At 45.6% G+C, this 16,020-nt stretch overlaps 1 protein-coding gene across 2 annotated transcripts in view; it reads right to left on the bottom strand.

Annotated features, from left to right (window-relative positions):
- GALNT17 (polypeptide N-acetylgalactosaminyltransferase 17) overlaps positions 1–16,020 on the bottom strand; it is a 436,312-nt gene that overhangs the window by 105,039 nt on the left and 315,253 nt on the right. For both annotated transcript variants that reach the window (XM_038539024.1, XM_038539025.1), the window contains exon 6: positions 10,940–11,057. In XM_038539024.1, coding sequence (XP_038394952.1) covers positions 10,940–11,057 — 118 coding nt within the window. The remainder of the gene's footprint in view (positions 1–10,939; positions 11,058–16,020) is intronic.

Consider the following 16,020-nt stretch of genomic DNA (forward strand, 5'->3'; position numbering starts at 1 on the left):
CCACAGTCCTGCAGATCCCCTAGTGAAATAGTGAACACCCTGCATTTGTACTGGAACTCTTCTACCAATTCACGCTCTTGACTGGGACTCCATCCTACTCCTACATTCCCTTTGACATCTCTGGTAGGTTACAAAGGACTGCTACTCCTTAAACCCAATGTTTCTGACGGAACTCAAGTCTCCACCTATAGAACTTCCTCTGTGCCCCTGTTCACTAAGTGAATCAATCCAGTTGCTGGGCAAGATGGGAAACATCCTTCACATTCACTTTTCATTCATTCCTCCTATTCAATCACTCACCAGGTGCTGTTAATCATACCTCCTGAATGGTGCTCATCTCCACTCTCTCCTCTCCATGCCTCCCAAAGGACCAACTCTGGGAACCTACACATGCTCTTCTCTCAGCTGCCACAAACTCACTCTCTTGGTTTTTCTTTTATTCTGGCCTACTTCTCAGCCTCATTCCCAGTTATTCCTTTCATGCCTTAAATGTTGCTTTTTTTTCTGGGCTTCTGTATTTTCCTTTCTTCTCCTTTCTCTACACAACTTCTCTCTTTCAACTTTGGATATGATTGATGGACCAAGGATACTCAAGCCTACTTCAGACCTAAGCTCTCTCCTTAGCTTAATCTCTACACAGCCAACTACCTGCTGGACAATCTCCAGTGTTTCAGGGACTAAACAGAAAGCATCACCTTTCTGCCTTCTCACAACCCTCCTCCAATAGTGTTCCTTATCTCAGAGCAGCATTTCCATTTCCAGTAGCATTTCCCAGTTGCTAGAGCTAGTAATGTGGGCGCCAGCCTTGGCCCCCACTTCCCACTATTACCTTCATACACTCAATCTTCCCCTTATACTATCTCTTCTACTTTCTGAATTTGCCCATGTGTCTCCCACTGCCCCAACCATAGTCCACATTTCCTCACTGAGCCTTGCTTCCTCTGAGTCTACTCAGCTTTATAATTTATAATTTTCCATGTGGTCATCATAATGATCCTTTATTAAAAAAAGAAAAAGTCATACTACCTCACTTCCCTTAAATCCCTTCAAAGAGCCTGGGTAATGGTATACATGGTATTACACACTCACACACAAACACACACCACACCCATATGTGTATACACATACATATTTTTTTTTTCAAAAGACATTTTTCAATATGTTCACAGTGGTCCTTAAAGAAAAGCCACATTCTCGTTTACAAGTCTTCCATAACCCAAGCCCCACCCAGATTGTTATCACCACATGCAATATGTTTACCTCTTTCTTTCTCTACTCCAGACATCTGGAATGCCTGCAGTTTCCAGAATATTTCCCTTTCAGAATCCCAAACCTTTGCACATACTATCCTCTCTTCCTAAAATATTATTTTTCTGTTAAGACATCTTATTAAAGTATGACTGACACACAAAAAGCTAGCCTTATTTAATGTATACACCTTGGTGAGTTTGAAGATATGTATATACCTATGGAACCATCATCACAATCTATGTTATAACATATCTATAACCTCCAAAAGTTCCCTAACATACTCTTTATTAATTAATTATTACTGTTAGTATCATTATTTTTTGGTAAGAACCCTTAAATCATATGATCATCTCGAGATGCAGAAAAAGCATTTGAAAAGGGCAGCCCGGGTGGCTCAGCGGCTTAGCATGCCTTCAGCCCAGGGCCTGATCCTGGAGACCCGGGATCCAGTCCCACATTGGGCTTCCCACAAGGAACCTACTTCTCCCTCTGCTTGTGTCTCTGCCTCTCTCTCTCTCTCTTTCTCTGTCTCTCATGAATAAATAAATAAAATCTTAAAAAAAAAAAGCATTTGACAAAATTCAACATCTGTTCATGTTAAAAAAAAAAAAACTAAACAAATTAGGTACAAAAGAAATGTATTTCACATGATAAAGCCCATATATGATAAGCCCAGAGCTAATATAAAACTCAGTAGTGAAACTTAAATCTTTGCTTCTAAGATCAGAAACAAGCCAAGTATGTTGCCTTATTTGCCTTATTTCAGAAAAGGCATCAAAACTGAAAAGGAAGTGTAAAATTTTCTCTAGTTACAGATGACATGGTTGTATATATAGAAAATGTAAAGATTCCACCAAAAAACTGTTAGGTCTAATCAATGAATTCAGTAAAATTCCAGGATACAAAATTAACATACAAAAATCAGTAGCATCGCTATACAGTAACAATGTATCTGACAATGTATCTGACAAAAAGAAATAAAGAAAATGATCCCATTTACAATAGCATCAAAATAATAAAATACTTAGGAATAAACTTAACCTAGGTGGTAAAAGATCTCTACTCTCAAAACTGTAGGACATTGATGAAGGAAATTAATGAAGACACAAATAAGTGAAAGTATATCCCATGTTCATGGATTGAAAGAATTAGTATTGTTAAAATGTTCATACTACCAAAAGCCATCTATAGATTCAATGTAATCCCTATCAAGATTCCAATGTCACTTTTTGCAGAAGTAGAAAAAACAATCCTAAAATTTATGTGAAACTATGAAAGACTTCAAATAACTAAAGTCATCCTGAGAAGAAAGTACAAAGTGAGAAGCCTCACATTTCCTGATTTCAAGCTATACTACAAAACTATATCAATCAAAATGTGTGAAACAGACATAAAAATAGACATACAGACCTACGGAATAGGTTGAAAGCCCAGAAGTAAACTCCAACATATATGGTCAACTAATATATGACAAGGGAGCCAAGAGTACTCAAAAGAGAAAAGACAATCTCTTAAAAAGTGCTGGGAAAATAAGATCTTCACATGTAGTAGAAAGAAATTGGACTTCTATCTTAACACCACTCTCACAAAAACTAACTCAAAATGTATTAAAGACTTAAATGGAAGATGTGGAACCATGAAACTTCTAGAAGAAAACGGAAAAAGAGCTCTTTTGACAAGGGTATTGGCAATGATTTCTTGGATATGACACATAAAGCATGAGCAACATCACAGATAATAAGCAAATGGCACTATATCAAACTAAAAAGCCTCTGCACAGTAAAATAAGTAATCAACAAAGTGAAGAGACAACTTATGGAATGGGAAAAATATTTGCAAACTCTGTATCTGATAAGGGGCTAATATCCAAATTTATAAATAACTCATACAACTCAAAGGAAAAAAATCAGTAATTGGGAAAAAAGATCTGAATAGATATTTTTTCAAGGAAGACATATGAAAAGTCAACAGGTATATGAAGTGATGATCAACATCACTAGTCATCAGGGAAATGCAAATCAAACCACAATGAGCTATGACTTCATGCCTATTAGAATGGCCATCATCAAAAAGACAAGAAAAGGACCCCTTCTACAATGTTGATAAGAATGTAAATCAGTGCACTCAGTATGGAAAAGTATGGAAGATCCTCAAAAAAATTAAGAATAGAACTACCATATGATCCAGAAATTCCACTCTGAGGAATGTATCCAAGTGAAATAAGAATGCTACCTTCAAGAGATATATGCACCTCCATGTTTATAGCAGCACTATTTATAATAGTCAAGACATGGAAACAACCTAAGTATTCATTAACAGAAAAATGAATTACAAATCGTTATATATGTATATCAATTGATTTGTCAATAATGAAATATTATTCAGCCATAAAAAAACGAGGAAATCTGCCATTTGTGATAATATGGATGGACCTTGACAGTATATGCTAATGACATAAGTCAAAAAGAGAGAGACAAATACTACATGATCTCACTTATATGCAAAATTTAAAAACAAACTCTTAGAAAAAGAGATCAGATCTGTAGTTACCAGAGGCAGGGGATGGAGGAAGGGGAAAAGGTGCAAACTTCCAATTATAAGACAATTATGTACTAAGGATATAACGTACAGCATGATGAGTATAGTCAACACTGTTCTAGGATTTATATGAAAGTTAAAAGTGTAAATCCTAAGAGTTCTCATCATAAGGAATTTTTTTCTGCTTTTTTATTTTTATTGTACCCATATGAGATGCTAACTAACTGCAGTAATCATGTCACAAAATATGTAATTCAAACCAACATGCTGTACCACTTAAACTCATACAGTGATGTATGTCAATTATATATCAATAAAATAAACTAATAAAAAATACAACACAAAGATCTACCCTCTTAGGGGATGCTGAAGGATGCAATGCAGTATTAACCACAGGCATCATGCGGTACTGGGGATCTATAGGATTTACTCATCTTGCATAACTAAAACTGCCTGGAATAGTCTTACTCCCACACTCCACACCCACACCTTCTTTGCCTATTTAAATTCACCTTATTTTTAAAGTCTTAAACATCATCCCCTTAGGGAGGCTCTTCCCAACTCCCTAGCCTAAGTTATACTCCCTTGCTAGGGATTCCCTTGCTAGCATCCTCCTAGCCTGTCTCTTCATACTGATCACACTGCTAGTTATTAGATGAATGGTTTTCCTGCCTGACCATAAATTTTATGGAAGTAGAAACCAGGTCAGTCACTGGTGCCCCCAGTGAAATCCGGCTAGAGCAGGGCGGGCAGTCAACACACCTCCTTTCTGTTCACAAGTGTTCCATTGAACTGTTGGCCACCTATAATATATTCATCTAGATTAAAGGCCAGTGCATGAAACCCCAAGGCCAACCCTATCCCTAGCTGACCAGGAGCTTCACTCTGAATTTTATTACAGATATACTCTAATCCTGTACAAGGAAGCGATTCACACAGCCAGGTATGACCAGTGCCAGCAGGGAAGGGAGAACCAAAGACTCATACAATCTAAGGAGTGGGAACACCAAACAGAGCTGGTGGTCTGGTCTCCCCCCAGGAGTGACCATTATCCAAATCACAACATTCACTAGATGTAGCAGACTTGGGCCCAAGAGTTCCAAATGGAAGATAAAAGTCACAAGAGGCTTCTGGACATCAAGGGTTCTGAATGTCAAGGGTCTTGGAGAGGGCAGGGGGATTTCTGATGGTTAAGAGGGGTGCTGGGATGATGAGTCCCAAATGAATGGAGGAGTGGCTGGGGTGGGGATCATGGCACCAGTCAGAGCTGTGTCATGTTCCTGTTTGAACTAAGACATCCATCTTCTTTTTTTTTTTTTAAAGATTTATTTATTTATGATAGACAGAGAGAGAGAGACAGAGAGAGAGAGAGAGAGAGAGGCAGAGACACAGGAGAAAGGAGAAGCAGGCTCCATGCAGGGAGCCCGATGTGGGACTCGATCCCGGGACTCCAGGATCGTGCTCCGGGCCAAAGGCAGGCACTAAACCGCTGAGCCACCCAGGGATTCCCCCCTTTTTAAAAAAAGATTTATTTATTCCTGAGACACACACACACACACACACACACACACACACACACACAGAGAGAGGCAGAGACACAGGCAGAGGGAGAAGCAGGCCCCATGCAGGGAGCCCGATGTGGGGCTGGATCCCAGCACTCCAGGATCATGCCCTGGACCAAAGGCAGGCATTAAACTGCTGAGCCACCCAGGGATCTCCGACATCCATCTTCTTCTGCCCTCAGTCATCAGCACTCCCAGGCCTCAGATTTTCAGACTCAAACTGGGACTGTATGTATACCAGGCCCCACCCCCGATACTCAGGCCTTCAGAGTTGGACCAAACTACACCATCAGCTTGAAAGAGACAAGAGATAAGGTGGGAAGAAAAACTGTGAGCAAGAGACCAGTGTGAGTGGAACACCTTTGGGGGTCTGGGGTTTTGGCCACTCCAGACAGCCTATAATTTCCAAATGACCCTTTGAAGGGGGCAGTCCTTCAAATCTGCTGCTGTCGTTACCCTAACTGGCTCAGGAACCATGAAGACCAGCACCTGTGGGTAACCCTGCAGGTCTTCGGAGTCTTGAACTCAAGTGGACTGGGCTGGGCCAGATGGCAGGGATGCTACCCTTGGGCCCACTTGGGTCATGAGAATGGCATCCCAATCCCTTAGGAAAATGACATGGCCCCAGAGACACCATGCACCATGCAGCCAGCAGCTGTGGCAGCCAAATCAGACTCTGCTGTTTAAGAACATCACTATCACTCTGAGCAAACTAAAATACACATATCCTCTGCCTATTGCTCACCATGACGTGAGTCTGATTCTTAGCCATGACTGTTGCTGAGCCTCCTGTAAAGGCTTCACCAGGGGGAAGCCCCTGGGGCTCCATCACCCCTGTGCCTTCCCATACCCTCTAGTTTACTGACCTGCATCATGAATCACTGGTTCACAAATACTTACCAAAATGTACACACACACACAGTCCTTGGGGTCCTGATCAAGCAAAGATACTTTCTGAGAGTCTGAGGATCTGGTACAGTCCTTCTCTTGTCCTTCTTTGGGAATGGCTGCCCAACAGGATTCAGTAGACTTGTGTGCCACTCTTTTTTATAAGGCTTCAGAATAAGATAGTGCCTCTTCTTCCCAGAGAAGTCTGATATATTAGGGAAATCTGAGGCCATCTGATTTTACACCACTTAAAAGTAATCTATCTGGTCTTCTGTCCTTGGAGATTTTTTTCTCTCTTACCATTTAGACATGTTACAATAATATGCCTTGTTAATAGTTTCTGATTAATGTTACTCAGTACAAGATGATATCTTTCATTTCTTTTTTTTTTTTTTTGATATCTTTCATTTCTAATCTCATTTATTTTCTGGGTCCTAAAAAGATTTTTTTCCCTTTCCTGTATCAATTGCTTTGGTCACAGGCAAGCTGCCTTTCACCTAAACAACAGCCCAAGAATCAACCCTGCTGGTGTTTTTTTCTCCTGAACCATAGTAGGACTTTGTACTTTTATTCTTGTGATACATCTACCCTTCCTGAGGATGGAAATCAAAAGTAATAAAAAATGTCAAAGAAGAGTCAGAAAGATTGCAGATGGACCTATTTCTTGGTGAAAAAAATCACAAAGGAAGTGTTCTCATATCAAAACTTTCCTACTTAACTAAAGCATAAGATTCTGTGTCATTTCTCTTTTTTTAAAAGATTATATTTGTTTATTTTTATTTTTAAAATATTTTATTTATTTATTCAAGAGAGACGTAAAGAGAGAGGCAGAGACATAGGCAGAGGGAGAGCCCGATGCAGGACTCAACTCCAGGACCCTGGGATCACGCCCTGAGCCAAAGGCAGACGCTCAACAACTGAGCCACCCAGGAGTCCTTAAAGATTGTATTTATTTATTTGAGAAGACAATGAGTAGAGCAGAGCAAGAGAAAGAGCATGAACAAGGCAGGGGGCAGAGGGAAAGGGGGTAGCAGAGTCTCCAGTGAGCAGGAAGCCCGACACAAGACTGGATCCCAGGACCCTGAGATTATGACCTGAGCCAAAGGCAGATGCTTAACTGACTGAGCGACCCTGGCGCCCCAATTTTGTGTCATTTCTTGTAGGTTCGTTTCTATAACTGTATATGTGTGTGTGTCTTTGTGTGTATATCAAACAAAGCTCTGATTTTTTTTTCAAGCAATAGGAATGGCTTTCTTAACAATGTATTTACTATTCCACGTAATTTGTGTTCTGAGCAGCATAACATAGCACAGAATGAAAGATAATGAATATAGTTTGTAAAACAGATTACTTCATGTAATCAGAAACCCCATAGTTGCTTGGTCCAAACACCTGCCCGGTACCTTCATGGGCTGGTACCCAAGAGGGCCCAGGCCGTGCAGGATGGGGGGAGGAGGAACGTCTCCCTGTGGGGCTGCGGTGGCTGTGAGGGCCACCAAGAAGAAGGCCTTGAAAGATGTGGATCCTCATCTGAGCTCCTTTCTGAGGAAAGGTAGGCATTTGCCAAGAAGCGGGCTAGGTCACGGTGTGGAACAGAATCACCGGGGAAGCTTGTTAAAATACAGGTTTGCTGAAATGCACCCCAGAGCATCGGATTCAGCAGGAATGAAGTGGGGCCCGAGAATCCGCATGTGTAATAAGCTCCCTGATGAAGTCAGTGCTGCTGGTCGAGGACCACACCGTGTGAACCAAAGAACAGTGCGTGTATACGGCAGCTACAGGGACCCTCGATGCAGGCTGTGGCCTTGAAGACCCCATAGCACTCACCTCTTGCTTTAAGCCCTGACAGAAAACCAAGGCTTCTCCAGAGTTGGCTGATAACTCACAGGACCACATGATCAATGGGAAATAAGGCACGAACAGTCCCACGTCTCCAGTGGGACACTGGATATACCTGAGTATACAGTAAGAGGCAGGTAATCGCACTGGAGGGTGGCATCTGTGCCCTAATCCATGTGAAGCTTTCAAAAGGCGTGCAGAGAGCAGCCAGGAGCTGGACTGAAGTACAGCTAAGGCTGGGAGCCGGCTCCGTGGACTGTTCACTCCAGCCTGTTCACAAGGAGCAGTGGAGTAGAACTCACCGGCCCCTGAGCTGGTGCGACCCAGGCTTTGGTGTGCTGGCTGTGCTTCAAGGTGGAAACGGCCAAGCCCCCTGCCCCCTTCATGGGTGGGGCCAGCCACACAGCACTGTCACTATCATCACCACTGAGCCTGGGGGGCAGAGCACCCCCCACAGACCTTTGCAAGGTCCAAGTTGGTGCAAAGCAAATGCTTTTCCAAGTGTGGGTAGTCCAAAAGAGTCTTCCCCAGTCGTAGCACTGAATTCTGCTGTCGCAGCCTGTGTTCCCCAGAATGCAGTGGGCAATGGCAATCAAATCTGGGCATCCCCCCCTGTCCCCATAATCCCTCTACCTGTGTCCCTAGCTCCACAGGGGCAGTGCTCCACCCACCATCTGGTTCTCCCCTCTGTTGGCGACATCTTACTCTTCATGGACTTCCTTCTAGCAGCATATAGAGACATCCAAATCTCTCTTATCTCAAAAATAAAAATAAAAAGCTTAACTCTTTCAATGTAGGGCTTCTATCAGCTCGTTTCTTTCACAGATAGGTACCTGGAACAAGTCATCACAGACTCCTAACAGACCTTCATCCCGGCCTTAATCTAACAGGCTCCTACTGAGCCACATGCCGAGCATGGTTCTAATGCTTGGGACACAAAGGTGAGCCCAACAAAGATCTGGGTCCCATAAAGCTTGTAATCTAGTGAGGGCAAGGTAGAGAAAAACAATACTCATAATAAATAAGTTCTAGGGCATGCCAGAGGTCAATGAGAACTCAAAAAAAAAGGGGGGGGGGCAGCAGAACAGCACAAAGAGAAATGAGAAGGGCCGGAGGAAGGTTAGAGGTCTAAGTTATAGGCCCAGTTCAACATGCTGGGCCCAGATCTTTTTCTTCAGTTAAACTCCAAATGGATGAATGACAAGTATATTCACTATAATCACTTATTCATGGGCTTTTTAATTTCAGGGCTTTACAAAGAAATCCTATACAAATTCCATCGAGGAAAGAACCCAGCCTGACATGGAAAGCACAGGAAGAGACTGCAATCCTCAAAAGGGAGTGATTTCAGGAGGCAGGGAAAGTCCTCACCATCCCCTTTCAGTCCTGCAGCCCAGAAGGACATGACATCATGAGGGCACGCCGCCTTTCATTCCACCAAGGGTGTTGAAGGGTAGATGTGGGGCTGATGGGAGGTACTGAGCAGTTAGGGATAAACAAGAGAGATCAGATGTAAAAAGCAGGCTTTGACTGGGGTGGGCGATCCGTCCCAGTGTCTGCCCAGTAGAACGAAAGTGAGTGTGGTAGAGGGATGCAAAAGAAATTCAGTAAATGTTAAACCTTACAATTGTTTTCTGAGCTGTTTCCAACAAGCCTGCTTCCCAGGGGCTCAGGTATGCAAAGGTTCGGGACAAAGGGCAGTGGGCACAGAGGCCCCAGCTGGGGGTGCCCCCACTACCTCCTCTGTGGCATGGATGAAGACATGGAGTCAAGTGGTCACCGTGTCCTCAAGGAGCACCCACCCCAGCTCCTGGCTGGGGTTCGTTTATCTTAACTCTAAAACAAAGAGGTTGGAATGCATCAATGTGGCCAACTTGCATTTTTTCTACACTGGAATTCATTTTTTTTTTTCAAACAAAATCTTAAGCAAAACACAGTACAACTGACCCCTGAACAACACGGGAGTTTAGGGCACTGACCACCTGCGTGCAGTTAAAACTCCATAAATAAACCCTTGACTCTCCAGAAACTTAACTACTCATAGCCCACTGCTGACCAGAAGCCTTACTGATACCTTCAACAGCAGATTAACACGTATGTTGTGTGTTATGTGTATTATATCCTGTATTTTCATGATAAAGGAAGCTAGAGGAAAAATTGTAATTAAAAAGACCATAAGGCAGAGAAATACATTTACAATATTATACTGTATTTATCGAAAAAGTCTGCATATAAGGGAACCCGTGCAGTTCAAGCTTGTGTTAAACGTCAACTGTATATAACAAGATACCTAACAGTGAGGCTGATCTGGGCTGGGTCCAGCAAGAGGCCCATTCTGCATCTTATCATTCCTCTCCCCCCCACCCTCCTTAGAAACATTTCTAAGGAAAGGAAAAGAAAGGTCCCACAGAACATGGTCCCCCTCTCTTCTGGCATATTCTGGCATCTGATGGTTCTCTGGTGCACATGAATTGTCAAAATGCATGAGATAGAAGTACTCATTGAGGAGATCATCTAATTTTAAGAAAAACTTAACGGAAGAATTAAAACTGGATGGAAGCGGGAACCAAACTCTCTGGTCATGTCTAAATTGGGTCACCAAAGCATGAAACACATTGTTCAATCTTTGGAGAAAGGAAAGCCCAGGGGAACCCCCCCCCCCCCACCAAAGAGGGTACAACCCTGCTGGCACATCCTCAAGAGCGAGGCTGGGTGAATGCCTCTGCCATTTACCAGCCAAAGAAGCTTTAAATACACATTCAGGGTGACCAACAGCTCTGCTCACAAACATAAATAAACCATGGGGGAAACCATAAATAAACCATAAATAAACCATCCCATGGGGGATGCCACGCACAAACCTTGATTCCAAGTTCGATATTTTCTCCCCCATACACATCCATTCCAGGGTCGAGAAGACCGATTTCACCAAAAAACTTCCTGTTGACCACAAAGGAGCAGCCAATCATGGCTGGAGTCCTGCGGGAGAGAGAAAGAAGTTACAGTCAGCTGACAGGTGTATTGTTCGGCCGAGAGAAAGAAGGAAATCCTACCATTTGCAACAGGAGAGCCTTGCAGGTGTTGGGCTAAGTGAGATAAGTCAGACAGAGAAAGGAAAATATTCTATGTTCTCACTTATATATGGAATCTAAAAAGGTTGAACTCATAGAAGCAGAGTAGAATGGTGGTTAGTTAGAAGGGGGAATTGGGGAGATGCTGGTCAAAAGGCTCTACACTTGGAGTTTGAAGATGAATACATTCTGGAGATTGAGGGCACAGCGCTGTGATTATAGTCAAGAATACCTGCACCACGTACTATGAGACTAGATCTCAAATGTTTTCACTACAAAGTGAAAGATAATTATGTGACGTGAAGGAGACACAGGCTAATGCTATGGTGGTGATCATACTGCCATATATCAATGTATCAAGTCAACGTGTTGTACACCTAACCCAATGTTACATGTCAATTAAATCTTAATTTTTTAAAAAAAGGGAGAAGCTAAAGCCACTAAGGTGATAGTACCAGAAGTCCCTCTGCAGGCAATGTCACAACAGGTGTTGGATTTCACTCTGGCAAATCAAGAAACTTCCCTGAAGTCCTCAATTCTCATACTACCTCTCTCCCTAAAGCTCTGTTTTAGCTTCAGACCAATTAGGATACCCAAAGCATCCAGTGGCAACCCGGCTTCTGGGAAGCTTACACAGGATGTTCTCACACACACGGGGTCTGCAAACATAGCAACGGTTCCTGTGGCAGCTCTGGCAACAGCTGCGTGACAAGATGAGAACCCCTGGGCAATAGCAGAGAAGCTCAGAGGTAAGGACCAAGAGGGAGAAGACTTATCCAGGAGACCATCGGTGCCAGGGGAGACCACCTCAGCCCGCTGAGAAGGGTGCCCAGTAGGAAATATGAAAAGTATCGGCAGGGTGGCCTATGACCATAAAGTCTGGAAACAAAGATTTGCACTTTTTTTTAAGATTTTATTTATTTATTCATGAGAGAGACACACACACACAGAGAGAGAGAGAGAGAGAGAGAGAGAGAGAGAGAGAGAGGCAGAGACACAGGCAGAGGGAGAAGCAGGCTCCATGCAGGGAGCCCGACGTGGGACTGGATCCTGGGTCTCCAGGATCACGTCTTGGGCTAAAGGCGGCGCTATACCGCTGAGCCACCTGAGCTGCCCCTGCACTTTATTTTTTAATATATTTATCTCCTTGATGATTTCTTCTAGAGTGGGCTGTAGGCATAAGCTGGCTCAATGCAAATCAGAGGCAAAAACCATCTGAAGCAAAGCATCAAGGATGTATGTGCAGAAGTGATGGAAATATGGTATTAATCCACCACGTTCACTGCAATTCCACAGGAAGCACAAAAGCATGCATTTCTAGTGAGGGACAGCTCACTGTGCTCTCCAGAAAAGACTCTGTGGAGGACCAGGCAAAAGCCAGGCTGCCACAAGCCACAAACACTGTTAATGCTTTCCAGAGGAAAAGAGACAGGAAGGCCAGTGAAACTCCCCTGGGGCCACCAGGAAGCTGTTCTTTAGGTGAAATTTTCTTGAGCTGAACCATACACCTCAATGTCAGAGGCTCATTTGCTCTTGACCTTGAGCTTGAGTTTCACCTGAAGGTCCAGATTTCTGATTCCATGGAACACCTCTTGGTACCCGTGTGGTAGGGCAGCAGAGAGGCACACTGGAAAAATCAGTGCTCAGAGTTCATCAGGGTAGTTTGAACGTTGGTGTTGCCACTGAGAACCATACTTGGGTGATGTTAATGGAATGCTCAGGATCCCAGGTAAGTCCCTACAGAGTATTGCTTTGTAAAGAGATGCAACGTGCACAGAGGAGGGACCCGATGAATACCGCTCCTCTGCCCTCTCATCATGAGGCTCATCTGCAATGATTTCTCCAGAAATCATGTGAGCCCATCCCCGACCCCCAGGCTGAGTTAACTGAGCCAGGAATGAGTACCAAACTCAAACTGGGTCAACCGAATCATGTTTTTCCTAAAACTCTGAGTTGGGATTAGGGGGATGCTGGAAGTAAGAACCACATGGTCTCATTCATCTTCAGGACTCAGGGCACCATTTTGGGGCACCTGCACTGGTCCCCGTGTACACGTGTGATTGTGCAGAGGAAGGAAGCAGATGAACGGAGGGGAATGAGGCCTTGGCGAGAGACTGCCTGGTGGCTTTGGCCTCCCATCAGCTGACAAGCCCAGCTCTGTTCTCTGCCCCTGGGTCATGCGAGAGGTCCCCCGAGTCCTTGGGCTCTATCTCCTTGACTCACACTGTGAATAGGTTTCTGTTTTTCGCCACCCAGCAGTGATGAGAACACATGTTATCTTCTCCTAGTTATGATCATGGGAGTGAGAAAGGATGTGTTATCACGCAGCCAGGAGAGCAAACTGCAGCGAAGAGTCATTCTGGGGGAGCTAAGCACCGAGGTCCACCCAAGTGATAGAGAAATGCCAGCTTCTTGGGCATGGGCGGTGCAGGGATCTGTAGAGGACCGGGAACAGAAGGCAGCAGCAGAACACCTCAGTTTCCTTGAGGGCATGCTGAGCGCATCAAGAAATTCTGGTAAGCTAGAACCATCTCCCCAAAGCCTACGCTTAGCATCCAGCAATTCCCAACATTACCATACGCACATGACTAAGATCCTGCCCCGAAATGCTGTACTTTCTAGTGCCTCCAGGGCAAGCAAGGCTGCTGAAATCAGATGGCACTGTCAGGCAACAAGCACTCTCGATGGGCTGGCTTTGGATGAAGGGTGCTTCTCCTGCACCACCCACCTGCACTACCATCGCCAGGATGGCTTTTAGAAAATGCAGAGCCCTGAGTGTGACCCAGAATCATGGAAACAGGTCTCCAGAGATGGGACGCAGGAGCTTGGGTCTGTTGCAACAGCTCCGTCCTGCCGAGCCATCTGTCCCTCCACCGGTCAGGTCCCCGAGGGCAGAGAAGTTATCCCCCTGGCTTCGTGTTGGTTCCCAGGAGCTAGTGCCTCCCTCGCTGGCACAGAGCCGGCAGCCGTCGGCTGCTGCTGAACAAAGGAATAAATAGAACAGGTGACTGTCCCTGCGGGGCTGGGCTCTGTGAGGTCTCAGGGACACACCAGCTGAACTGGACCGGAACCCAGGGACAGCAAGGAAGCGTGCTGTAGCTAGGGCTGACCAGGAGGGGTGAGGAATGGAGGAGGAGGGGAGGGAGGACGAGGAGGACATGGAGGAGGGTTGAAGAGGAAGGGGGGACGGGCTTCAAAGCAGGAAACTTGGACTGTTGAGGAGTGTAGACAGGCTGCTTTTACTTCCAGCTCCCTCTTCGACTGCCCTTCGGGAAACATCTTTCCCTGTCAAGCAGCGTGATATTTAGTATAACCGGCTTCATCTGAATACTTTTCACCTGCAGTGGCGAGGAGAGAAGAATTCACAGTAGGATTTGCCCTGGGTCCCCTCTCTGCCAGCCACAGCTCTGGTCAGCATGTTCAACCAGGTGCCCTACCATGAGCCCTAGGAAGCCTCACGACAGGACTGAGAGGTCCTCAAGGGTCTCCTCATTGAAAGAAGGCCAGCTGGCACCAGGGCCCATGGGAGACCCCGTAGAGCAGGCCTCAGGGCACAACCAGGGCAGGCCCTCAGAAGCTGAAGGTGAAGGGTGGGTGGCTGGTCCTGAGGAGATGGAGACGTGGAACAGACACGTGACCCTTACTGTCGGGGCTGGCCTGTGAAAAGGTGCCCTAAAGGCCACAGGGGGAAAAACCTGCCACGGTGTCAAGAGGAGGAACACAGCATTCCACATCTTGGCTCTCTAGTGAGGTGGCACCAGACAGGGACAGTGGAAGAGGGAGGCTGGGACCAGCCTGGAGATCAGCCCCCAGGAGGTGGCCTTGCTGCTGTCACTAGGGAGGCCAAGGCTCCCACGCTACAGGAGCAGGGCTCCGAGACCTGCCACACCGTGCTGGGAGGGGTTCAGGGCTCCCAGCAGGTGGATTCTGCGGAACTGGGGAATGTGGAGACTGAAGAATGAAACACGTGTCCCCACCCACGGCTAGGGCCAGCCAGCATTTCTCGTGAGGTCAGTGGGACAACTGCTCTGAATTCTGGAACTCTCCAATGAGACTGCTGATGAGCAGCTGTCTTTCTGCACAGGGAGGAGTGGGTGTCCAGCAGAACACCATCTCCCAGCCCCAACCTGGGAGCCGCCACGCTGCGGGCAGGGCTGGCCAGACACCATCCTTGGCCAAGCTTGCTCCCCCCCAGTCTCCCTGCCACCCGTGCAGGGGTGCCCGCCCCGGCTGATGGTGCTGCGGGATCCTGGGACATGCGCCTACTGCCTTGCTCCCCAGACTCAGCTGCAGCTACCACCATCAGTGCAAACATTTCAGTTCGAAATCATTCAAAAACGATAATCATATTAAGGGATCTGCCAAAGTCTAATAGCTCTATTACAGAGGAGAAGAACAGAAATTAAAAATAATCACTTTTATTGTTGCTGTTGCGCAGAATATATGCAACATGTGCAATGGTTCCAGCCGGGAGGCAGAGGAGGAAGGGAGGCTTTCCACCCCCAGCTGAAACCTTCTCGATGGCCCTGCTTCCTCCTCTTGTAGGTGCCGAAGGGCCCCTCTGGGTTCTAAGTGTCCCCTCCAAGACCCCTCACTGGCTCCCCGTTCTCTCCCCACTTAAGGACAGGATCTTCCTTAGCTTTGCTGTCCTACTCACCACCTGCTCAGCCGTACACCTCCCGGCTTCCACGGCCTGGCCGCTCTGGCCATTCGTCATTCAGAAAGTGTGTCCCAGTTTATGGCTGTACCCCCTCCTCAGAAGCATCCTCCCCAAGACCACCTCCGTCTATGCAAGTCCTACCCACCCTTGCAAATGCATTTCTTTCTGAAAAACATTAATCTTCTTTGTCACACACACACACACACAAGGA

This window comes from Canis lupus, chromosome 6, assembly GCF_011100685.1.
Source record: "Canis lupus familiaris isolate Mischka breed German Shepherd chromosome 6, alternate assembly UU_Cfam_GSD_1.0, whole genome shotgun sequence".
NCBI lineage: Eukaryota > Metazoa > Chordata > Mammalia > Carnivora > Canidae > Canis > Canis lupus.